This window comes from Haliaeetus leucocephalus, unplaced genomic scaffold (genome assembly GCF_000737465.1).
Source record: "Haliaeetus leucocephalus isolate CR32 unplaced genomic scaffold, Haliaeetus_leucocephalus-4.0 Scaffold3, whole genome shotgun sequence".
In the NCBI taxonomy this organism is placed as follows: Eukaryota; Metazoa; Chordata; class Aves; order Accipitriformes; family Accipitridae; genus Haliaeetus; species Haliaeetus leucocephalus.
Window position 1 is genome coordinate 168,321 of NW_010972439.1, and position 25,798 is coordinate 194,118.

The 25,798-nt window shown below is 41.5% G+C and overlaps 1 protein-coding gene across 3 annotated transcripts in view; it reads right to left on the reverse strand.

Moving 5' to 3' along the window:
- Positions 1 to 25,798, reverse strand: part of FHOD3 (formin homology 2 domain containing 3) — a 387,204-nt gene that overhangs the window by 33,331 nt on the left and 328,075 nt on the right. For all 3 annotated transcript variants that reach the window (XM_010573877.1, XM_010573894.1, XM_010573885.1), the window contains 4 exons: positions 20,077 to 20,235; positions 11,942 to 12,124; positions 7,064 to 7,183; positions 6,443 to 6,604 (listed from right to left, as the gene is read on the reverse strand). In XM_010573877.1, coding sequence (XP_010572179.1) covers positions 6,443 to 6,604; positions 7,064 to 7,183; positions 11,942 to 12,124; positions 20,077 to 20,235 — 624 coding nt within the window. The remainder of the gene's footprint in view (positions 1 to 6,442; positions 6,605 to 7,063; positions 7,184 to 11,941; positions 12,125 to 20,076; positions 20,236 to 25,798) is intronic.

Consider the following 25,798-nt stretch of genomic DNA (forward strand, 5'->3'; position numbering starts at 1 on the left):
GCCATCAAATGGCTCAGCGTTCACTTCCCTGCCCATTCAGGTTCCATCAACACTGGTCCTTTAAAAGACCTATTTTTTTTCAAGTTCAACTCCATGCCATACATCCAGTATCACCTGCTGCGTATAGAAGCGTAAAGCTTTCTAATTCATGAAATACTAGACCATGCCCCAGTCATTCAGGCAGGACACGTACCAGGGAGCCTTTCTGGTCCTTGGGTCAGGATATTATTTCTCTGTGTGGCCACAAATATCTCACGGCCACGCAGGAATTGGACTCTTACTATTTGTTGGGAGAGAGAGGAAGGGCTGCTTTGAGGTGACATTGGGAATTAAATGCATTGGCTCAAACCTAAAGTGCCTTCCACTATATATTCCCAAGGGCAGCGTATACAATTCCAGGTATGCATTGCCGTGCACAGCAAACGACTGTAGCCGCTGTGGGATAACAGGTCATTTTTCTTCAGCGTTCCCTCAGCTGGAATGCACTCTACACACACGTCTCCTCTTCCAGCTAAATCTCCTTTAGTCTCTGGGCTAAGCTCTGCCACTACTCAGAGCACAGAACTGCCCTAAAATCAAAGATGCTGCACCTGATTACACTCGAGTTTCCTGCCTCCTGCATTTACATTCAGCCCTTGAATAGGGTCAAAAATGTCGCAACAGGATTGAAGTAAAAAAAACACAAAACAAATAAATAAAGGGAAACTGGTGAAGCTGAGGTTTCTGCTTAAAAAGCACTTCTTTTCAAAATCACTGTCAATTATCCAAAGTTTTGTTCTGAAGGCCAGTGAATAACTTGTTAGGTAGCCTCAGTATCCTTGTATGTGCCTTCCATTGCTTGATACTGTATTTATTGTTTATTGCTACAGCTTGTCTCTTTTAGTGGTGAACATCTCAAACCCAGATGTTTTCTAAGGAAGACCTGGATCTCTGCAGTTTTATCCTACCCACAAGGTGCATTAAATATAAGATCGATGATTTCACAATGACAAATGTTATTCTGCCTTAAATGCCTTAAATTCACATACAATAAAATGACAACTACTTTATCGCACGTCATAGAAAGACATACATAATCACTGACAAAATCTTTCTCTCTTCAAAGTTCAAGATAGTTTCTGCAGCAGACCACAGCATAGTCTGAGCTGTTTATAATTAGGGTCAGACCATACATTCTCACATTATTACAGGGATGCGTTCTGGCAGGGAACACTAAATCTTCCTCTTTTCCTGAGCTGGTTCAGCGCCAAAGGAAATTCTGAGAATTGCTCCTTGCAAACACACTATCATCTGAGTGCAGCAACCTTCTGTGGCATACGTTCAAAACTCTGTCTCCTCCAGTATTTCCACACTGGCTTGCTTCACCAAATGTCACAAGAATTATCCCAAGACCAACGTTAGTCCGACTTGCACGCTGCTGGTCACACGTTTTAAGTGAAGTAGATGCCAGCTCTCAAAAGCGAGCAAGGTATAAAGGAGGTTCTGCCCAGACATTTCTAATCCTAGGGGAAGAGGTGGCATCCTGCCAAAGTAATTCTGGAAATGAGAACGCTCATTGAAAATTAAAGGACAAAGGTCCCTTCTGACAGCGTCCCCCTACCTGCAACGCTACGGTCGTTTCACCTGCACCGTTATCGAAACGCCACGGTGCTGGCGCACGCGCTAAGCCTCCTCTGCTCTCTTTCAGACAAAACCTCCGAGTCCCGTTTGCCACCGAAGCTCCTTCGCCCTGGCCTGCCCTGCAGCCGGCAGGATCTGCCTTCTCCCGCTCCGCCTTCCCCCTTCTCCCGCTGGCCCGCGCCAGGAGCCGGGGCAGGTGCCGCAGTCCTTGGAGCGGGCATCGCCAGGAACGATAAACTGTAAGAAACCCTGCATCCCCCAACCCCGTTCTTCCGTGGAAAATAATTTGACTTTTGGCATTTATTTTTGTTTAACATAATGTAGGGAAAGCATACTTGAATGATAATTGCGCACAAATACTTGCTGTCAAGCGAGACAAGAGAAACTCCACTGAAGCAGCGCGGGAGGCAGCACGATCTTCCCTACGTTTTTTTTTTTTCTTTTCTCCTCTCTCTGCTTTCCAGCACGTCAAGCAGAAGCTACCGCACGCCAGAAGGGCACTTCTGTTTCAACCAGCTCCTTTTTCCCCACGCCTCCCTGCCGAGTCCCTCGGCGGGCAGCTGCAGGCTTCCTTCTCCCCTGCGTAGGTCTTCGTCTCGTCCCAAGTTCTTTCCCACCAGCAATCCTTGCCCCCGTCCCCTGCGTTGTTAACATTTCCTATGGCTTGCTTTTAAAAGCTGCCTGCTTTTCCATTGCCTAGTACCCGCAACTAATCCAAGCGTCTTGCTGCAGGGGTTAACAAGCAGCCAGAAGTTTGGGATCTTGTAAGTAAATTAAAATTAGGGGGAGAAAAGGACAATTGCTAGTTTACTCTATGGAGCTGGCCAGCTTTCAGATGCATGGGGAAAAATATTTATGGGGTTGAGAGAGAAGATGAGCATTTTTACTCAGAATACATTTTTTATTCACTAACAGAGAAGAACCTAGTGCTGATGCAACCCCTCCTTGACATACCGGTAAGGAAACTTCTAGGAACAATGGTGACTTTAACTGCAGAAATCTGGGGGTCTGCTTCAATATTAGGTACATCAGTTCTGATACAACTCCAACTTAAAATATGTTACAAAATAAAAAGAAAGAAAAAAAAAAGCAGCAGCAAGTGCTTTTAATCATGGGATGCTAAACAATCAGTGCCCTGCATGATCTTATATATTTTTATACAACCATGAATACCTTTATTTATCTAGAATTCTATTTTTTGGTAATTTTTTTCACTTGTGTCTGCTTTTTTTGCCATTTATGACTTCAGCCCTTCAACAAAAAGCCCCAAGTTTTGCAATAACTATGCCATTTTGTTTCTGGTCTTTCTAACTCCTTTCTGGTGAGGCAGCCTGTTTTCTTTATGTTTTTCTTTTTCATGAACTGAGGCTCAGGAAATTCTCATATGATGTGCATCTCAGGGGAAGGGGCATCTCTGTTTATCTACAGGATGGAAATTGTTTAGCCTTTGTGGTTTCTGAAAGATCTCTGTAGACAAAATGGAGCTCAAAATACAGCCTAATCCACAGTGAAATATTAGTTCTCCTTTCCTGTCAGCTTTCCTAAACCAAGATTTCGCCTCGTCTGTGAACATTCCCTTGAAGAGGGCAGCTTGGATGGCTTCCATGTCCTAACTCTTTGATTTGTGGCAGCTAAGATCGAGTGGGAATAGAGCTTGTTACAGTAATCCATCAGTGGTATAACACATGCAGGAACATCCCAAGGAGGGAGACCTTGGGCGTCACGGGGAAGGTTAAGGCTATAATTTCTCTTAATGTGATTTTGTCTGGCCTTTTCAGAATTTTGTCCGCTTTGGGCAGGGCCACTAGATCAGCAAACCACAGACTGAAAGACTGTGCTCAATTTTGTATGCTCTTAGACCTAAAAATTTTTTGTAAGTGACAGCATTAGGTTAATCTTTCTTCCACTTTCTAAGACTGAAAAATAGAAGATTCGCTTGAGAGTACACCATACATGGTGGTGTGGATTTTGGAAAATAAGGGCTCTTCTCTTTTACAGTAATTTTCATTTTTTGATTAACCTGGTCCCAATCTAAAAAAAAAAGTGAAATAACTTCTTGACAATGAGAAAAAGCAGGAAATAAGAAACCAATATACCTAAATGTTAAGAGATGAAGAATCACTCAAAGAAAAAAAAACATTAAAAAAAATCAAAACCTTCCAAACATGAGAAACCAACCTCAGTGAAGGCAATAAAACAGAGCCTAAACATAGGCTGTACAAGAGGAAAATTAGGAGAACAGAGATGGAATCCAAAGAGCACATATCTAAGGATATAAAACAAAAGCCACAAATTCCTTTATGGTATCCAAAAAAATGAAAATGCATAGCATCACTGGATCACTGGGGATGAAAGAAACCGAGGAAGACAAAGTTAGGGAAGGGAAGCAAGATGACTTCTTTTCATCTAAATTCACCACAGAAGGTGTTGGGGAGAAACCTCTTCTGGCTCCTGCTTTTATTTTTCTATATTTCATTTTTTAATAGACATGAAGTAATAGCAAGGTTCGAATACTTGCTAGAAGAAACAAATGCGTTGGAGGAGGATGGTATCTTACAAAGCAGTAAACAAGCAGAAGACAAGAATTCTGACAGCCATTAAAATAAAGAAATTGAGCCACTGGCTAAAATGAGTATGCTTTCGCTACACTTAGTAACTTAAAGAATCAGAGGATAGCAAAAGCTTCACCTATCTTTACAAAAGCAGCAAGGCTGATTGAGGAGACTGTAGAGCTCCGAGCTTTATTGCAATACCTGGTAACCTAGCTGAAAGGATGAATAACAGGAAATTTAATACATCAAAATAATCACTAGATTCTGAATATGTTTATAAAATAGTGGACAGATAAGAGCAAGTAAAGAAAAGCAGACTTTCAAAATCTTTACATGAGCCTCATGGGACGCTACCTATGGAGTGTGAGGTTAAGAGAGCAAAAGAAAAGAAGGAACACATATTGATTCCCATCCGATGACAGGGTTAACAGCAGGTGTCTCATGGTTTGTACTTTGTATTTCAAAGTTATCTGGAAACAAGGAAGCACACTGAGAGGGTAAAATCTACAGATGGCAAGAAATTATTCAGATTAGTCCTGATTTAAGATAATTAGGGGTTTGAGAGATAAGCAGTAAATCTGCTTCAGCAGATCATGGTCATTACTGTAGATCACAATAAAGTGCACACTGCAGGCAGCATTGGACTCCTTTGTGCATCAGGCTGAGTTCTGAATTGCCCGATCCGCTCAGGAGACTGCCTGGATGTCCTTGTGAACTGCCCAAAGACGACTAGTGTCAAAAGAATAGCAGCAGTCAAAAAACACAAAGAAAACCTCAGGACATCTAACAAAAGATAGCGCAAGCAGAACTGACAAACATAGTATGCGTATAACATTTATAAGGAGAGGCTGGAATACTGGGTTTGCTATTGTTTAACCCATTCTAAAAGGTAAGATGGAGACAAAGTGTGGAAATGGTGTCAAAAAAAAGATGTCGAAGGATTATTTGAGACTTAGACAAGGATCTGAGCAGCCTGGTTTAATTTGATCTTGCACTGAAAAGGGTGATGGAGCAGATGACCTTCAGAGGTCCTTTCCAACCTAAGTTATTCTACAAAATAGAGAGATAAAAAAAGTTTCAACTGTTCAATATATTCAGACAGTAAATCCTGAAATTGGCAGATCCAACAGTAGACAAAATTAGATTATGAATTCATTGTCACAAGAACTGCGCTAGGAGGCAAACTAAGATTTGATTTTTGCAGTTTTTTAAAAATTGTATACAGGGTTCCCCTCCCTCAAATACCCAAACAAGGTGTCTTTTGGAAAAGAAATCATTCCTCCATTTGATGCATATAAAGAGTATTATGGCTCATGAAATAAGATTTTTCCAGGAGAGATCTCCTCCTTCCTTTGAAGCTTCCTGTACTTTCAAGCAGCTGGTATTGGCCACTGTCTGAATCAAGACACTGGACTAGATGGATAGTAGTATTAACTGCTGTAATTATTTCCATTTTCACATGGGACATGACTCCAAACCAGAATTTTCATGTTTGTTATCTCTTGATGATACTCTGTCATGTTTACTCCATTAATGAAATAATATACTGTTTTTAAGGGTCATCCATGATATCTCACACTCTGAGAGCTCCAAGAGTGAGGTTACAGTGTTTCTATCATGCCTGCTAGCAGCAGCAATAAATAATCTGCATATCAAATTGAGCCACTGACCAGACCTATGCATTAGCCAAGGGATTACCACTTCTTAAAAAGAGGTGCTGCCACAAGTTTCCTTTATTTCTATTTATCTTCTCTAACTCCTAATCATCAAAATTATTGTCAGGAGGAAGACAAAAAAGGAGTTAAACAGAATATTTCAAGGATACTTTCATTCTGGAAACGATTTTATTACCAAGGAAGTTCATTCCTTCCATTGCCCTTAAAATACAATCAGGCATCTGCCTTAAAAAAGAGATTCCCCCAAACCACAGAATAAATGTATTTGAAGATACTGGTCAAATAAAGTTTTAACCTGAAAATAGTTCCTAATAGATATATACATTAACGATGCATATAACATTAAAATGGCTGTCATAATGTGGCTGCCTATTAGTGCCTTGATGAGGAAACCACCTGACAGACGGAGATAAAGCTCAGAAGAGAGAGTACTGGCATCTTTGAAATTCAGCCGGGATGACACAATGAATCCACATTCATAAAAAGTGCTGTGACTAGGGAGGAACAAAATCAAAGAATAAAATAAAATCTTAAATGTTTCACTTTAAAGAGGATCTTTAAAAACATATATATATATTTACCCACTACACGTACCTTAGCTGACCTAGTGATGGCCCCGATCTCTGAATAAAGATCAGTGCTGTCCGGGAACTTTTCCACCACCATAGTGCAGACGTGGTGCAGGAGGGACTGCTTGTGCACCGTGTCTTTGACTTCTGGAACCTTCTCGAGGTAGCTCAACTCAAAAGCTTTGACCTGGAAGGGGGAAAAAAAGGGAAGAAATTATAAATAAAAATGTTTACTCTTTCCCATGCAGATCAGTAGACAAAAATGATTACCAAGTAGGGACAGAGGGGAAAGAAGAAGAAGTATCCTACAAAAGACACCTATTGCTTTTATTTATTTTTAACTTGCTGAAGAGTAGGCCTAAAATCAGTCCATCCGCAGTGAAATGACTCCTGACACAGTTCTCACAATTTGAATGGAGAGCATCCACACTAAACTCAAGGGAGTTACACCAGAAGTGTGCCTAGCTCCACATTTCGTTCAGGTTATGCTGAAAGACACAAAGAGCACTCTGACACACAATAAAAAGAAAAAGTTGGTTCTGTTTTCTAAATTACTTTTCTGGTACAAAATAAATACTTGGTTGCAACTGTCATAATGCTTTTGATTTCTGTTTTTTGAAGGAAAAAACTGGGACATCAGGCTTACGTTGGTTCCATTCAGAAAGTTCCCAATGGCTAGTAGAGTAGAAAGGATAAATCCCAAAGTTTTATTGTGCTCCAGTTGGTCCATTCCTTCCTTCAGGTCTAGAAGTGGTTCTGCAACCTCCTGCAATGAGAACAGAAACAAGAAAGTGAAGGCTGCAGTTGGCTATAGCTGCTTTGAGTTTTTAATTCTACGGTTTAGATTAATTACTGCAAAAAGTTCCTGAACTGGCGTCTCGCAGAGTGCAAACTGGCCATGTGTGCTGGCTTTCTTCCATGTTCCAGCTAATAAATCACAGGCAAGGACAGCAAAAAAATACATAAAATACTTTCCTAATGTTGCTTCTTTATGTGTGCAATAGCCTTACTTGTCCTGGGGATTATTCTGTGATTTCAAACAGGAGAATCAGAGAAGGGGCTGCTGCATTTGAGTTAGATGCATGAACATCCCCCTGCCCCAACTGATAAAAAAGCTTCTTATAGCTATTTTTTCTAATCTTTGAAAAACAAACAAACAAAAAGTTAGCATGCTAGCTGACTGGACATTTGTAGCCTGACCCTAAAGATTTATTCAAATGATGGCCACCTCTGAGTTTTAGATATGGTTTTGTGCTTGTGTGACTTTAAAACTGAAAAAAACCCCAAACCAACCCTCTGTAAACATCAAGCTTTACAAGTGTTCTCATTTTAATCTTTTAACTTAATGCCTCTTCCATCCACACGTTATCTGAGTATAGGTATGTAAACTGATAAGGCTTGGAAACATAAATTCTGTTCCATTACCTCGGGAAGTGAACTACACCAGAGAGTTCAAAGGAAGAGGGTGAGGGTAATTGAGTTGACGGAGCTTATTTCTATGTCTTTGTGTGAGGCCCAGGGTTATTTATTTTGTATGCACAGTAACAGTTCACATTGTTTCTATCTCCAAATGCCATCCAAAGCATCCGTGAGCAGCATTCTTTTCCCAAATTATTACACTCTTTATGAGCCAAAAAGCCAAAATTAAGCTGTTATTTTAGACGAAGAGGCAAAATAGCCGAGAACTTCACTCTCTTGGAGAAATACAATGGGCCATTCAACAACTGTAGTGATATTTTACCATAAATAAGAGCACAAAGATGAAGGAAACATGCATTGCTAGTCACCAGAGAACAATTCATCTCTTGAAAAGAAAAGAACATGGCAAATTTGAGACAAATTAAGAGATGCTATAGTGAGCAAAGTAATTTATACATCGGAGGAGAGGTGCTAAATAATCCAAGACTTTATCAAGTTAAACTAAAATCAATAAACTGCTACACGGAATTCTTTGAGTTGCTTTAAAGTCAGGAGTGATTTAGTCTGTTTTGCTGCATTATGGGGTGAATCAAACTGCTCTGCATCTGCTGTAAACACAGGCTTTTGAAGTATTTTACTTGTATCAATTTGCAAACTGTTAAAAAAATAATTCCTAAAAGGTTAATTTAAAACATTCTGAGGGTGAATAAAAAGGTAGCATAAAAGGCTTCCAAAGCAGGCCATACTGTAGCCCTTCATTTAGCTATCTACATGCAAGTTATCCAAGCTTAGACTTTCTTGTACCTACTACACCTTTATAATTACTCTTTATTTTTTATTTTATTGTAGCATTAAAAAGCAATAAACCCCAATGTGCTAGATACTGTATAATCAGATGAAATACCCATTCTTGCTCCCTATAAAACTCACCTTCTACCTAAAGCGGGCAGATACATAACACGGAGCTACCACATATCCTTAGATACCGCATATCCCTATTTATCATGTTTTTATATTTCACCTAAAAAACTATGCTGGAATGAAATTTGAGGATTGGTCCAAAATTTCTGGCTGTGAGACATGTGATAATGCCTGATAAATGTTTGATGCACATGCACAAATGAACTCAACTATAGGGGTGCAATGAATCTTTTTGAACGCTTATTTCTCTAGCACAGTATCTCCAGGGAGACTAGAGTCAGGAGTAATCTTTCTGCTTAGAAGAGAAACTGAAGCAAGCCCTTTTCTTTACCATTTCTACTATTCTCATTTCTACACCAGCTTATATTCATTTATGATCCTTTAAAGTTGTCAGCAATAAGGATATATTTCCCCACAGTGACCTTAAGAAAAAAAAATACCTGATTTAGGACAACTAAAAATTCTATTCCTTTTTCTAAGACCATTAAACTCCCTTTGAGATAATGAAATTTGACAGCATCTGCATCATAAATAGTTCAGTACAAAGAACTAGCAATCAAAAGTCTGAAAATGAAGATTTAAAGTTGAAACTCTACCTCTTTTGTCTGTGCCTTTAAAATATGATACCAAAAGAAAGGTGAGAAAAATTATTGTTCCACTGATGACCTTCAGTAGGCATCCAGTGCCTTAGAAACATGTTAACATTTCAAAACAGTATACGCATTATCAAAGAGATCATTTGGAAAGGGTTTTCCTTTTTTATTTTCTGTAAAGAGCAAAGAATGAGTATTCATTCATCCAGTTCAGCCCCTCACAGTCTGAGGCTGCTCCCTACAAATGTACCCTGACTTGCTTTACTTAATTAAATTCAATCCAAGAAAGATGACTTCCTTCATTATGCCTGGAAAGCTGTTCTATGAACATGAACAATATCTCACTTAACCCTTTCCTTGAACAATTTCATGCTGTTTTCCTTTCAGGTTGTCAGAGACGGAGCCAAGAACTTTGGCAAAACTCTGTTCTCGGCTGATTAGCAAAAGAGTCTCATGAAGGAGAACCCCAGCCTTACATCAACAACTCTGGTATTTCACACATTGATAGCATGGACCATCTAAAAGTTCCAGATTCATGGAAATAACAGTAAGGTTCATTCATTTCTTACATAAAATATATGTGTGACTTCATAACTAATATGAGTGCATTCTGAACTGTTATGAATTTTCCTAATTTTAAAATTAAAAAACCCCATTAATCCATTAATTAAATGGATTAAAAAAAATTACAACAATTGTAGAGGTAAGTGATCTGGCACCTAAGTTTCATGAAGGGTTTGCCCATTTACAGATGGATCTTCTGCAAAAACATAGCGTCAAGAACAGAAGAATTTTAGCAGGTCATGGGACTTTTACTGTCCTAATCATTAATGCAAACTACTGCATTTTTTAATTGAATATGCTCATGGTATCTTACCTCAGCCTAAATAATGCCTGTGTTTATTGGTTACCTGGAACTTAAACTCTGACTTTAACCTTTTGCTACTGGAGAGACTGCTCGCTCTCTCTTGTACCTCTGGTGTCTGATCCCGTATCTTCCTCTTCACCCAACTAAGACCCAAATTGTCTGTCATATCTATGCTTATCTGCTAGGCTTCTTATCACATGCTCCTCTTATTTTATCAGAGTTATCGTATGTTATTTCCTGTACCATTTAAGTAAGTACTGTACTTAGGCCTATCTACCTTTCAACAGGGATAAAAATATTGGTCCTATCTTCACTCCAGCAATTGCTTCTTTGAACAATTTAGGTATTTAAGACATTTTATACTAGCATCCATTCTACGTGGATTTTAGCTAGCAATTCATTAACTTTGTAGCATAAATATTATAGGAAAGCTATCAGAATTTCTTTAGCTTTTAGCAGTGCTTCAGATGCTACTTTTTGATTTGAGAGGAAGCTCGAAATTCTAGGTACACACAGAGATTAACAGCTACAGCTAACTCAGCTTACGTGAAAGGAACAATTTAGCCTTGTAGCAACCTCAAAGCAGAATAAATAGCTGTACCAGAGTGAAAAACCAAAACCAACTGGTTAAAAACTATTCAGGCCAGACACAAGTATTTTATGTTTTACAAGTCAGAAATGTAAATGTCTAAGATTAAAATGTCACAACTAAAAAGTCCTGAATATTAGAGCGATTCCATTTCCTAAAATCTAAGAAAATTAAGCAGAGATTGTAATCTTGACAGTATCAACTGCAAATCAAGCCACTGCTGTATAATTTCTTAAATAAGCACAGCTAGGTAAACACAAGGCTTTTTCAGAAGCATGTCCCACTTCTCAGAATCCATATCACATAAAGTTATACCGATATTTTTAACATACATATATGCGCACAGATGCACATACAAAATTAATATATACAGGAGAGCTGCTTGAAGAGCAACGCATGGGGTATGCCCCAGAAGTGCAGCCAGGAGGCTCCTGCGCTGAGATTCCCAGAAGAGCTTGCGAAAGTCAGCAAGGAGCTAAAATCGCCTACACAGTTTCATTCTGTTTCACCTATGCACCGAAATTATACGCTGTCATTTTGAAATTTTTGTCCGTGATTCATCATTCATGACAGACAACCCAATGACAGCGTTCTGTGAATAAGTACCATCCATGAAGAAGGTGGCAACAACTGTCTGTGACTGAACTGAACAGAACACCCCTGAAGGATGTCTTATCTTTTGTTTGTAACTTTGCAAGAGAGTTATAAACAGAAAAAACTTTAATGGATGGTGTTTTCCTTAGTTCAAATGGATGGAAGATCAGTACTGTCATTTTCATGATGTAAGGCTGAATTACTGTAGTCCTCATTCAATCTTTATCCAAAGAAAAATTCCTGCTGCTCTGAAGTAAGAATTTCCTGAATAACATCATCTGGAGAAAATGTGGTAAGGATTTAGCCCTCTTCTTTGTTTCAATATCGTTACTGACTAATTAAAGGAAGGAAGACATAATCTCTAATTTTCTTCTATAGAAGGAACAGATTACGAAGGATCATTTTAGCTGTTTCCTGGTTGGCCACCGAAACAAAAGCGCCCCGTTTACCGTTTCCTCAAAATACAGGCTCGTATAATAACAAGGTCAGGGCAATATTAAGCAAAGCCTCGCAAGAGTCTCCACCCCGTCTCCCCCTCACCTTTTCCACTATCTCGTAGTCCATCTTGAAAGCCCAGAGCTGGAGCCTGGCAGAGAGTTCGCTGATGGAGGAGAGGGTGAGAAGGAACTGCTCGGCGCTGCCCAAGGGGACGTCAGGGTTTGCCAGCTGTGCCTCCTGGATCTTTTGCTTCTCCTCCTCGGTCGGGATCATGGTCAGGATTTTCTGGGAAAGGAGACAAAAGGCAGGCGTCAGCGGCGGGGCCGAGAGGCACGTGAGGGCTGGGCGTTGGGAGAAGTCGCAGCGGCAATGGTAGAAGTCTTCAAGTCCCTGGCTGGTACACGAGGAGGGTGCTGTAGTGACCAAGAACTAACCCGCTGCACAAGAAGGCAAAACAAGGACTGCTATCTCAAACAGCTGCAGTTTGTTGAAAAACACATCTGTATTAAAATGTTGGGTTTTTTTGTTTGTTTGTTTTAAATTTGTACTCGGTAGATATGGTTAATCATGGGATGAAATACCGAAGGAGACGCAGGGAGACTGGTTAGGACTGCTCTCCTCAGCTTTCGTATGTTTAAGTCAAAACTGGCCGCCTTTCTGCAAATTACGTACGGAAGTGAAGGTAGAAGGAGTGCAATTCTGTGGCCTGTGATTTATAGCAGGTCAGACTAGATATTAAGGTCCCTTGTAGCCTCAATACCTATGAATCTTCTAGCGCACTTGTAGGTAAACAGAAATAACTTGAGGACTCCTGTCCCTTGCTGTTCTCATCATGTATTACTTTTTCATCAGTCTGTTTTGTTTTTTATGAAACATGACAACCACTGCAGCTTATTAGGTCACTCCCCACAGTTTCACCCGAACTGAGGACAACTTCCCAAGGAACACGCATTGAATTTGACATTGAATCATGCACTGCACAACATATGGCCTTTTTCTCTTTTGATCTGAAAAGTCTAAAATATTGATGAAAAAGGATCTCAGTATTTTCAGTTTCTGCTGTCAGTATGGCTCAAAACATTTAAGTTTTCCCTTTAATTCTTGGATTTTACATCCTTGTTTACATGTGGCAGCTTTCCTTCTCAAAGTATTGCTCTCTAAGGTATTGCTTCTTAATTAGTTTTTAACATAATAAATGCACTTTAAAATAAAAAACAAAAGCAAAACAACACAAAGGCATCAGATAAGTTGAGGTCTTCACCCTGCTGATCAATGCCTCATTAAAACAAAGCAGTAGATTTTCAATACAAGTTATGTTTATCCATCCGAGGAATGACATGTTTTTGCTGTAGCATTCTACAATGATAGAGGCTGTTTTGGAGGGGAGGAGACAATAATAAAAATAAAGCCAAAGAGCTGTCGGACCTGCCAATCCAAACTACAGCCTTGTTCCACTGCTGGACATAGCCAATTCATCAAAGTAGCACAACTGCCCCTTTCCAGTCCCAACAATTCATCCGGCTCCTCGTACAGCGCTGGAGATAAGCCTGGAGAGCAAGGGACTTTTCCTGGGCAATCAGGCGAAGAACAAGAGTTAGGCAAGCAAATAATGTTCAATTTGTTGAACTGGGACTTATTTCATTTCAGCCACAGCATTTGTATTGCTGTCCATCTATTTATGCTGACTTCCAAAAAGAAATAAAGAAGCATTTCTTTCTGTTACTGTTGGCTCTGCCTTTCAGTTAAACAAAAAACAAAACCAAACCTCCTTCCTGGGACACTGCAAGTGTCTACCTTAATAAATTAATATCCTAAGGAAAAAAGAAGAGGAGGGAAATCCCTCAATACACTCTGGTGCTTTTCCTTCCTCTGTCAATGACTGGAAAATATTCTGATGTCCACCTGTTCTGATTGATAGCATTTGTGTATTGATTTTGAGATGTGCTATCCATCCATCCATCCATCCACACATGCTGAAATATGTAACTGAGGTCAGACCTAACATCAAACTAGATTTATAAGTACCTGCTTCAGGGCACTTCTCAGGGCTTAACCAATACTCATCTGAAAAAAAAAATCATAAAAAAAGAGAGACGAGCCTGAAACTCGTAAGAAGAGGTGTTCGCAGAGTTCCTTTGAAGAAGTCAGGTCTCCTAGTGCCTACCCCTCTCTTCAACAGCAACAAGAAGCCAAACACACCCTCAGCTGAGTCAGGGCAGCTTGCAAACAGGATCATATGAACACCCATACGTGGACAGTTTAGCAGTAGCCATCTGACGGATGTAAAAATGCTTCTGATGCATTTTTGCAGGCTAACGCTTCAGCAGCGTTCTCAGTTGCCTCCTACAAATAACTAGGACTTTTGGCAGCTACCCCGGGATCCCACAAGTATTTTGTGGCGGTGCAGGGCTTTCACTCCAGAGATTTTGCACTGCTTTCGGGCATTTTAAAGAGAGCAATGAAACAGTACGCTTTATTTCCAAAGGGACTCTCCTCCTCCTCGAGCTTTATGTAAACACCACGAGCCAGATGGAGCTGACAAAAAGCATTCGAGTCCCAGCACCGCGAGGCTGCTGCGCTGCGTACCGTAGTACGCGGAACGGAGAATGCCAAGCAAAAGAGCCTGGACTCGCGGTGCCAGCTGCCGAGGATCGCCCCCGCTGCCGAAAGCCCTGCCTTGATGGGACCAGAGCGGCTGGCAGGTCTCACACCATCTGAGGTGCAACTGCCCCCATAATCACGACCTGCTCCTTTCTGAACTGCCTGGGCAAATAATTCTGATCCTGCTGGTTGGTCATCATCCTTGGCGTGCCCCTGAGCAAGCGGTAAAAGGCTCCTGTTCTCCATTTCCACCCGATGACTAATTTGAGCCATTTGTTCAGCGCTGGAAACTGATGAGCACACCATCTGCCAGTTTATTATTATTTTTATTTTTATTATTTTTTTAAACATTACTGACGGTAAAAGTAGCATGAAAACACAGCAGGGCAGAAGGTTACTGGCACTTGATGTGACCATTAAATCCCGAATAGCTTTGAATCTAATCATTAGCTCATAATGCTCTCCCCAGTAGGGCGTTCTTCAGGTCAATTGAAGAAGAATTGGTTATCAACAAACCATATGCTCATATCCTCTAATATGCGTGACACACGTATTCCACCTCCATGCATTCTCACAAAACCGTTTGGGCCATTCTGAGGAAAACCAGCGCACAAATCTTTTCACGGAGAAAAAGAAGTGATTTTTGGAGATCCTGTTTGCGTGAGATAATGGATCCCAATTATTCTGCTCCTGGACTGCTGGACCCAGCCCCTTTCTTGAACTTTCAGCAAAGGGATCAAACTGCATATTTCCTGGACTCAGCCATCCTGACCGTATGATCTCCAAAAATTTCTAAGAGGAAAGCCTTACGAGGCTCACAGGGCAAAATTTATAAACCCCATATGCCTGAGGGTTACGGGCCTCAGTGTGGGACGCAAGGAAGCACCTAACCAGAGACTGCAAATAGCTTGGAGCCTCTGCAGAAATTAGGTGCTTCTCAGTGATAATGAGGTTGCAGGGGTGCCTTGGGTTTCGTATTTGGTTTCAGCTGATTTTACCAGGTGAACAGGAGCCTGAAAAAAAAATTAGTAAACTAAATATCTGGTTGTTGTTGGGTCCAAAGCTCTTCTGTGGCTTGAGGCCCACAAATTCGTAAGCTGCATGACCAAATACTCATCAGTAGGTATTTCATCGGATATTTGACAGGCCTCGGCAGGCGTTTCAGCTCCAAAAAGGCTCTCACGCCTCAGCTTTCCAGGCAGCTATTAATAAGACACATCAGTGGTTTGCATTACCTGCAGAAACTCTAACAAAATATAAAAGCATATGAAGGTCAGGACTCCACAGTGAGTGAGGCCGCCTGCACTAATCTTATTTCAACTCTTCCAAAAATGATCCAATTCAGAGAAAGGACTACGTCTAAAATGCCTGATAGCCATCCCTGTAAACTGGGAACTGACAGCCGTTGCCCTGGTCAGACCGCTCACCTTCCTCAGCTCTCTACTGAAATACATGAACGTGCCATTGCTGGTCACAGAAACTGTAGAAGATGTTTTGTCCGCTGCAAGGAGTGAAAGTGTAGCTTTTTTTCTTTAAATAAAGTCTGAAACTCGTTAGGGCAGCGATACGCTGACCGTAGGTATATGGCCAGCAAGGCTCTGTTGCGTCCGTTCTCTCTTCTGTCTAGACTTGTGAAAAGAGGTGTTTCTTTCAGGTCACACGAGCTAGCAAAATTTGAAACATCCCATCACACTTTTACAAAGCATTAGCTAAACAAATTGGAAACTGCCAATGCCAACGTACCGTGGCAATTATCAGAACAAAAACTTAAATACCTTGATCGTTTCCAAAAATCAAATTTTGTTTTTTGTTTACACATGTCGCCATCTGCCTTTTTAACACCAGGCTCTCATTTCTTGCCCCATTTTACATCTCAAGGCTACCTAGCCACTCCAGACACCTGGACTTCAAATTACTTAACAAATGTGGGTATGGAGGGCCTAGCGTACCTGGAGAGTTTTTTCATTTCAAATAGTTTTACTAAAAGCTATACCTACCAATGCAATCAATATGGTGTAGCATCACAAATCTATATTGCAAAAGCACAAAACAACCCACCTTAACTTCCTCACAGCATCACCCCAATTTTACTCTGCTAAATTAATCATGCTGTTTGGTATAATTTGATTTTGACCCATGTTCTGTTATTGAGTAGCACCTTACAGAGGGACCCACTCATCTCCTTTACTAAACACAAGCACCAAGGGCTGGTTTTTGGTGGACTCTATTCTTGCAGTTGCCCGTGATATACCTCGTCAAAATAAGATGCCAGGATTTTAAGCTTGCCTCTCTAGCTTAGCTCACAGAAAGCCCTCATCCATGCTAAGCAGGCAGTTCTTTATCCTGCAGCGAGCTCCAAGTTGTTTGAACACAATGAATGCCAAGCTTTCAAAGAAAGGAAAACACAACCACTTTGGCAAACGTAAGGTGGCAAAAATTTTTTTAGTTGGATTGACGCATGCTTGCAGACACACATTGTGCATTCCTTTGAAAGCACGTTTCTAATAGCGCCTGCTCTGCATACGAAATGGACTACATCTGCCTTGCTAGCACCATGCCCCCATTTTCTGCCCTTTTTCACAACTCAGGGGTACCTGAACACTTCAAACACATGGTCTAAAAATACTCAATATACTCAGGTATAGAGGGCTTTAAAATACTTGGAGAATTCCTTCTCCTATCTTAGTTGCATATTGGAAGTTAAAAAGCAAAGTATGGATTACTAACACGAGTTAAAAGTCACAAGCAAGGCGGCATTCAGCAGAATGTAGGACAGCAGCGGAGGGTTTACTGGAACTTGATGATGAATTGGGCTATCACAAACTTGTAGCCTGCATCCCACTGCACCGCTGCCTTGTTGCTAGCACTACTGTCAGCGCTGGTTTGGTCCACTGTCCTTAAAGGAATCGCTAAGGTCAGTTTTAAGATACCATTTAATCTGAACTTATCCACCAAGGTGCAGAACTAAAGCCACACACACACACTTAACACGATGCTGACGATGCTCCTCAGCAAAGGACACAGCACAGAGCTCACAGCCAAGGCAAAGGACGGCTCAGGTGACTTTTTCCCCTCTTGGTGCTCTTCTCTGTGTTGGATCTGCCAACAGCTGAAGATGATCCTAAATTATAGCTTCTCTGAAATTTTAGCAGTGAATGTTACATCCTCACCACACACAATTACATCTCTTCTGCTCTCCTTACATCTCCCTCTTCTGCTTACTAGCTGTGACATGTCTTCTAGACAACTAACTACGCAGAAGAGGCTTTTAAGTACCCACTGTGATGCAGTTTTTTAATGAGACCAATTGCATAATTTTTTTTTCCATACCAGTCCTGCCTCATTCAACCCACAGATTAGCTAGAAAGTATACTATATTGCAAAAAAATTGCTTTATTCTCTGTGTTTTAAATGAATGAAGCTGATACTGACACTATTACTGATTCATTCATCAGCACTACCAATTATTACCTAATATTTAGGAACCATAGATACGAACCAGAAAACTTTCCAAAAATCTAGACTGAAAAGACAACCCCTCTTCCCTCTAAGCTAACTCTAAGGTTAAAGCCAATGAACAGATGGATACCGAGAAGAGAAATGGGAAACAAAGCTTGTCCACGCTGTAGATCAAAGGGGCAGTCTGGAAAACTGAGGCAGGGCTCTGCTGAAAACCGTGGGACTCACAGTGATGCATTTCTGTATCTCTCTGTGCACCTCTTGGCCAATTCTGCATAGCTTAATCCAGCCCTCTATCTCACTATCAACGCCTGTCTGACTCTATAACAATGTGCTATAAGAAAAATCTCTAACGCGGGATTGGGGAAGGGAATCTGAATTCAGTGCAGGCTATTACCTTATAAGAAGTAAATAAACGTGGAACATTGAGGGAAAAAAAGCTCTTTTCTCCATGAACATCATCCTTTCCGACCAATGAAGGCTTAATCTCTCAAGGTGCAAAGTACCTGGATTCTGCTCCACTTATCCTTTGTCTTGATTTCAAATATCTGAATAATCACATCGGGATTACTCATACCCTTAGCTTCAAGCTGTGGACACGGGACTCAGAAATCCCATTTTCTTTAGCACCGGGCAAGTATATAAACAGCGTATTATTTCCTGGATTCTGAATTCTTCAGTTTGAAAGCTATCTGCATATATATTTTAAATGAAATAAGGGGTTTCTGGCAGCTAATGGAGAGGCCACCCAAAGGAGGGTGTGGTGGTACAAGGCACCCATGCTGGTGGGCACCACAGGTGGTTGGCAGATGGACAGCCCACCTACAAATGTTGGCACTGGAGAGGCTGAGCTGTGCACAGCAGCTGAACTTCTGTTGAGCGTGCCAGAGAAGGACACAAGTCAAAGGAGACGATACACGGAAAATAAGGAAGATGTGTCCTCCTTTATCAGCCATTTCATGTCAGACTTTGTATGGAAACACCGCCTACGGCACTGAGATCGAACTGGTGGTCTGCGAGTTGGGCTTGGCTGGAGGGGTACCTCTCTCCAACACTTCAGAGCTTTGTACTGCAAACTGCAGTGGTGGGTACGTGGGCTGGGTCATGAAAAATTACTTTTTTTAGCGCGATTTGTCACCTTCATCAGTAAGGTATGTATATAGCAAGTAAGTAATAAAGCTTTGGGAAGAAATTATTTTCTAGTAGGGATAAATCAGGCCTTGCCTTCTAGCTAGAACGATCTTTTGCCTCAGGTATTTCTTTTGCATGTAACTGCTGGCAACTCCATTTCCATTCCAGCCAGCTTTTCTCATTTTCTTCTGTAGTCAGCACAGTGAAGGTGGAAAGGGGGAAATCATGAAACACAGCGCCAAACCACTGAAAGGTGACTGTGAGTCAATACACAACCTCTGCAGCTCAGCCACTGCTTGAGATTTGTAGTTGTGCAGATTACTCTTCCCAGATGATATAGGCTTATTAAAAAAAAAAAAAAAAAGAGCTGAAATGAATACAACCACAATGAAAAAAAACAGGGGAGCAGCAGGCTGCTTTTACACTTCATAGAAGAAAAATGTTTTGATAAAAAAAATAATAAACAGAGCTCATCTTGGATCTCAGTAAGAATATCTGCAAAGTCAAACATGTAATGGTAAAAATTACATCATCTGTAATCTTTCTACCAACTGCTTTTCTTCAAACAACAGTAACACAGAAATGCTATTTTGAGCAGAACTAGTCACTGTATTTGTTTTCCATTAGATATACAATGTAGAATGACTCCAACAGCTAGCTGGGCATGAACTTTATTAAACCCTGTACCAGTTGCATCACCCTAGTAACTCACTGCCTATTCTTGCTGCTCGCAATATTTCAGTCAAGCTTCAGAGGAACAGATAATACTCTGGAAATCTTGACAGGAATTAACGCCATTGTTACTCGGAGTTAGACAAAAACAAAGCAGAGAATCCATGTTTACTGAGCATGCCCAACCTCAGGTGAACACTACATGCTTCTGAGCACATTGCGTTGATTTGAGGAGTTTCAGCGCTCAGTCATGATGCAATACATCCCCTTTTCCCTCTTCCATGAAAAGTCTGGCCTGTACCATGTGCAACATCGAAAAAAAAAAAGGAAACATAGAAAATCCAGATTTGAAGACATCGACAATTCTTTCTTACCTCTATTCCTTCCTTGTTTAAGGCATATTCGTCAAAGTTCAAAATAGCAGTCTTGATAGTGCGGGGAGGGGGCAACACAGTCAAGCCAATATTAATAGCGTTGCTTCGTTTTGAGTCCAATACAATGATCTCCTGTCTCTTCCCATCTGCAGCAGTTTTCTTGGTAAAGAAGAGAACAAGAATATTATTCCTCCAGCCTGTTTCATAAAGAAAAAGTCACTCCTTTCACTAATGACTTCCCCTACTCAAGGGTGCTGACACTGAATGTAAATCTAATTAATTTATAGTCATCCAAAGAAGCTGAATTCTTCTACCACATCCTTGCTGGCATCAGCAGGAGCTGCCAGGATTTAACCAGAGACCTGAACGCAGCCTCAGATGCTGTGCAAAGCCGAACTAGCCCGAGACACGGGAGTCCCCGCGAGGGCTGGGAACGCCGCGGTTTGGGGCAGGAGTCGGTCCGAAAAAAGGCGTGAAGCTGTCTCTGCCGGCCGACAGCTCTGCCGTACAGCAGGACCGGCCACCACAGGGCAGCAGCCGGGCGGCTGACGGGCTCCACGGCTCAATTCCCCCTTGGATGCGTCAATCCGGAGCGGCCACCAACCCTCTCTCGCCTATGTGGCTGGCTGGGGAACAGGCAGGGAGGTTCCCACCTGCCTGCCAGCACCCTCCTGTGTTATAAATCCCCCTCAAGCACTGGTGAAGGAGCTGTAGAAGCCTTTCTGGAGACACTGGCATGGTTTTCTGACCTCTGGCTGCCAGAGGAAGGGTATTCTACCTTGCTGCTCATGATATGTCCATCAAGCCGTTCACAGGTACAGAACAATTTCAACCTTCCTGCTTTTTTTCAAAGTTTTATTTGAAACTAGACATAATCTTCACATCTTACCTCCAGTATAAGCTACAGCATAAATAACAATGAAAGCACAAAGAACTAACAACGTACGCTTTAAATTCTATTCTAGAGAAGACCCAAGAAATTTCTTCCTCTGTCTCCCCATCCTCATACTGGCAAAATGCAAACCAACCAGGCAATGAGTCACAAATCACATATATGGCATAATGCAGTGCTGAACGTGTGGTCTTTGCACACCCCAGCATGCCTCTTTCTCTCTCATTATCCCCTGCTAGAAGGTGTCTCTTTGGCAACTACATATATCATATACCAGGCAGCTGCAAGAGGAGAGGACTCTGCTCCTCATACCCAGGGTTTTTTCCTCCCTCTCCATCCACAGGAACGCTGGAAACATGTTTTCTCTGTTCCCCCTTCCTTTGCCCTATCAGAGATGGGCTGAGGGATGCTGTCAAGCACAGGGATTTAGGGAGAAGACCAGCACACTGATGCAAGCAAGAGCAGAGATGCTTCGTTACATATATATATATGTATGTATGTATAAACCTGCGTTTCAATGCAGCGCAAGCTGCAGAGACGGGACCGTGATCTCCCTGTAGAGCCCGTTAGCTGCACCGTGGTTAGTGGCTCTGGCAGCAGCAGCCTTAGTGCAAATGCACCTCAAAGGGACAAAAAGAGCGACTAAGCAATCCCTCTTTCCAGGCTGCAACGCGGCAGCCCATACAGCTGTTCAGAACCAGGAATCATCTGTGTTGCCTACAGCAGTGGTGTCTTTTGCATCTCTTGTGGATTTGAGGGAAGCCCAGGAGAAGACTCTTACTGCTCGAGTCTCAGCCTGTGCTCAGGATTGCTTTTTAGACCACGAAGCTTTCTTCTCCACCTCCTTTGGGTCTGCACCACAGCCACCGTGCCGGAAAACACCCCACTGCCAGGTCTACATGCTGTTTCTGCATTGGAAGAACTGTCTAAGTTAGTCGATTTTATCAAAGCACCTCCAGCTGTGGGTCAGCCTGTAACGGGAATGCAGTTGTGTCATGACCCAGATGCCTTTTTCTGGCACAGCTCGGTTCCTTGCCTGCACAGCAAGAGGTATGCCCACCGGTCCCAGCAGCCTGCCCAGCGCGTGTGCGGCACCGCAGCCCTTTCATCGTACCCACGCGATTAACGCGGCACGATGCAACTTCTGCGGGCGCATCATGCCGAAGGCAAGTGCGCTTCACAGGACCTGGGGACTACCACACGGGTATGATCTCTGAAAGTAATGAGAGGGTTGGGTTTTTGAAACTTAAAAAGAAAAAAAAAAACACTTTTGCAGTAAACGGGATAAATTTTAGGAGAGCAAAGATAACATTTGTTTTCGATTTTTGTATGTCTGTTCTGTCAGAACTGCTCTCTTCTTAACCTCTTAAAAGCATCCCTGAAGCCTTCTCGAACTTTCCCTTCTTTGACTAAGAGAGTCCTCTTTTTCTTGGGGAGCGACCTGAAGGATCGGAGATGCAGCTTCTCCTTTAAAGCAGTCATTTTTATTTCCAGGGCCATTAATCACATTTTCAGGACCACAGTTAGTGGCCGAGACCACATAAAAACAAGTGGGGTTCACCAGAGACTGCTTCCTCTTGAGGCTGTATCGCACTGAGCCTTTTTTAAACCACCACTTTTTACCTTGTCCTTCGCCGCACAGAATGACACAGCTCCAAAGAATTTATGCAGAAGGGAAAAGGCTGGGGGAAAGGAGTTAAATTTAGGCTTCCCACATGCGGTATGGGTAAGCAAGCCTCAGATCTGCAGCTCTGTTTTTAAGCTCCTAAGTTTGACAAGAGAGACGTATTCATTTGAGGGACATACGATGCTAACCGCCGGGATGATTGAGACTGCAACAGTGCGCTCGCTCCTTCGCAGTGACTTATGGAAGACAGATGAGCTGTATAGGGGACGTATGCACGTAGGTATTTTCCAGAGCTATAACTGCATCTGGGGTATAAAATTGGGGGGTAAGTCAGTCTTTTCGAGAACAGGGACAGAAGAGATTTTAAATCCATTCTGGGGACGATGGCTGAGTTACAAAGAAATCCTTTCCAAATAAATAAAAGGATGAAAAAAAGAGAAAGATTTTACTACTGTGAACTTTATTACCTCACCGCTAGGAAAAGAATTGCTTTTTGTCTGCAATGAAACTGCACATGTCTAAGTGTCTGACTGTTAAAATAAGCTACCACTATTAATTTCTATTACAATATTAGGTGACTTCAGACCATGCTTTATAAGTTCATTAACAGAGAATTACTTCAAATGCTTGAGGGAACAGTGCACTAGTGCACTTGATTTTATATTTTAATGTGTCAGTGTGTAAAGTAATTCTTGGACTGCTGAATATTATATTATTAAATGCAAATACAAAATTAATTATAAAATAAAAATATATCAGGTGGTATAATTTGTGGGAAACAAATGCTCCTGCAATGTATTAACAATTACAGTGAATGTAGATCTTTACAAGACCTAACTGGCCAGATTCTGTTACCTCTATTGAAGGGTGGGTAGTCCAGATAAGTTACTTAAAAACTGTTACCATCCCACAGAAGGTGATTTGTGGTCTGATGAGCACATAGTCTAAAACACGCTTCTTTGCTTTAATTAATACGGGAAACAAATATTTAAATCACTTTTCCAGTGGTCATATAAATAAGTAATGATATATGAGCATCAAGCCAGAAATATCTCCTGCATTTAAACTTGCAGAACAATCTGCATCAGTAGTATAGAAAAAAATGGGCAATCCCTTAATAGCGTGATGGCAATTTCTATCTCAATTAGCAAGGATTTAGCACTGGGGATTTAAAATGGAATCATTCAGCTGCCACTGACTTTGTCCAGGATACATATATATAATCCTTTTCAGAAATTCTGGTCCACATTTATGACTTGCCTTGGCATTTATTCAAATTGCAACGAACATTTTCAGAAAGAATAGGTGTCTAGGCATGTATATACACGTACATGAAAACACATTCCTTAATTTTTCCCTCCTAATTAGTTCTTATGTCTGTGGGCACATGATGGATCACTATATTCCAGAGGGTACAGATGAATCAGCAAAACAGTACTTTCAAATGATATGCAGATCCAAGCAGATGGCAGAAGGGCTGAATGACAACGTTTGATTCAGTGGTGTCTGCGTGTTTTCGTTTCTCTTCACAGAAAAATAAACACTTTGAAGTACTTTGCCAAAATACCTGCTTGCTTTGGCGGCGTGAGAAGGAAAGAAATTCTAGACTGGCTGGGAGTGGATACCTGATCGCTCTCTTTCTATTCGCAAACATAATGTCACGGTCCTCTGTTGTAGAAAATAAACATTCTGTAACGAAAGGTGCTCCACTAACTATAATCAATGTGCAAGTTGTCCAGTGTGGCGTAAGTTTTCCTAAAATCAAGAATCTCCCCTCCCAGTGCCCCCTCCTCCCCCCCCCGCCAACTCCCGTATTATATCCTACAATTTAAAATCCACTTTATTTTATTGCAGTCTATTGTGTTTAATGAAAAACTTCTCATGAGCCAGGAAGTAGCTGTTTATAGCTGTGTGTTGTGGAAATCACAGTGAAGGATTAGAAACTGGAGTAAAATTGGTTACAGCTGTACGAAAGAGCATACGCGCAAGATAGAGCCAAGCCCCCCCTACGCACCCTGACTTCGCTTTTCTTCTCATCCTTCTGGACTGTTCCTTTTCCATGCACCTGCTTCCATCTATAGCTATGAAATCTAGAGGTCTGACTTTTGATTTGTTGCTCTGCGCTCTTTTTTTCAGCTGAACCAACTGAGCTGTGAGTCAGACTTTACAATATTATAGAATAAACCTGTTTTGGATTGCAGCCATTGGACAGGAGAAACTAGACACAACGGGGAATGTACTCCCTGGAAATAAACCAAGCAGTCTGGAAAAAGCGAGATCTATTCTAATTTGAGTGCAATCTTCGTATCAAACCTCAAGTCTTTTATGGATTCAGCAGTCTGCTTAATTATTCCCGCTCTCACTCGATCTAAGGAGCGTCTCCTACCCTGGAAGGTTTGCTGGTATTCACGTCTCAGAAGTCTGGGTAGACTTCCACTACCAAACTCCTCCGTCACCATTGTCTTCTCTACAGAGACAATGAGACTTCTATGTCTGTGTTATGGGACGGGGTGGAAAGAGAGCCAAAAGTATAACGTCTCATGCAGAGAGCAGTTATTAGTCTCCAAGAGGAAAGCAGTCACCTAAATCATTCCTCAGACTTGCACTAATTTCAAAGAAACCTGCTCACTCATCTTCCAGCCAGAAGCCAAAAGCTGTGCCAAAGTATCAGGCAGGTTTGGGAAGCAAGTGTGAGGGAAGGAAAATGGCCAAAGGTAGCTTGGGAACATGGACGGTGAATGACTGGAAAAGTAAACAAGTCAAAATTCCAACAATTTAACATTTTATCAAAATTTCGGGTGAGAATAAAAGATTAAGAATCAGCCAGAGTGATCCATTACAATACTGGCACTTAGCACAAAGCTAAAGTTTGGAAATGGCAAATATGTCATCATTCCACATTCAATTCGAGGAATTAAATGTTTTATGGATCTAAGAAAATGCTCTCATTCCTTCCATCTATGAACCATCTGTGGCAGATTTGTATTTACAGGGAGAGAGATGAGGAGTAACATGCCACGACGTCACCAGCATTCCTTCCTCAGCAGAAAAGGAATTAGAGAGAGAAATTAATCTCAGCATTGGCCAAATGAATGATCAGCTGAACGTGGGTTTAGAGCTAATACGCCATACGTTTCAGATCCACATGCATCTGCGTCACAAAAAATTCAGCTAAGAACAGTGATGGCAGGATCTACGCGAGC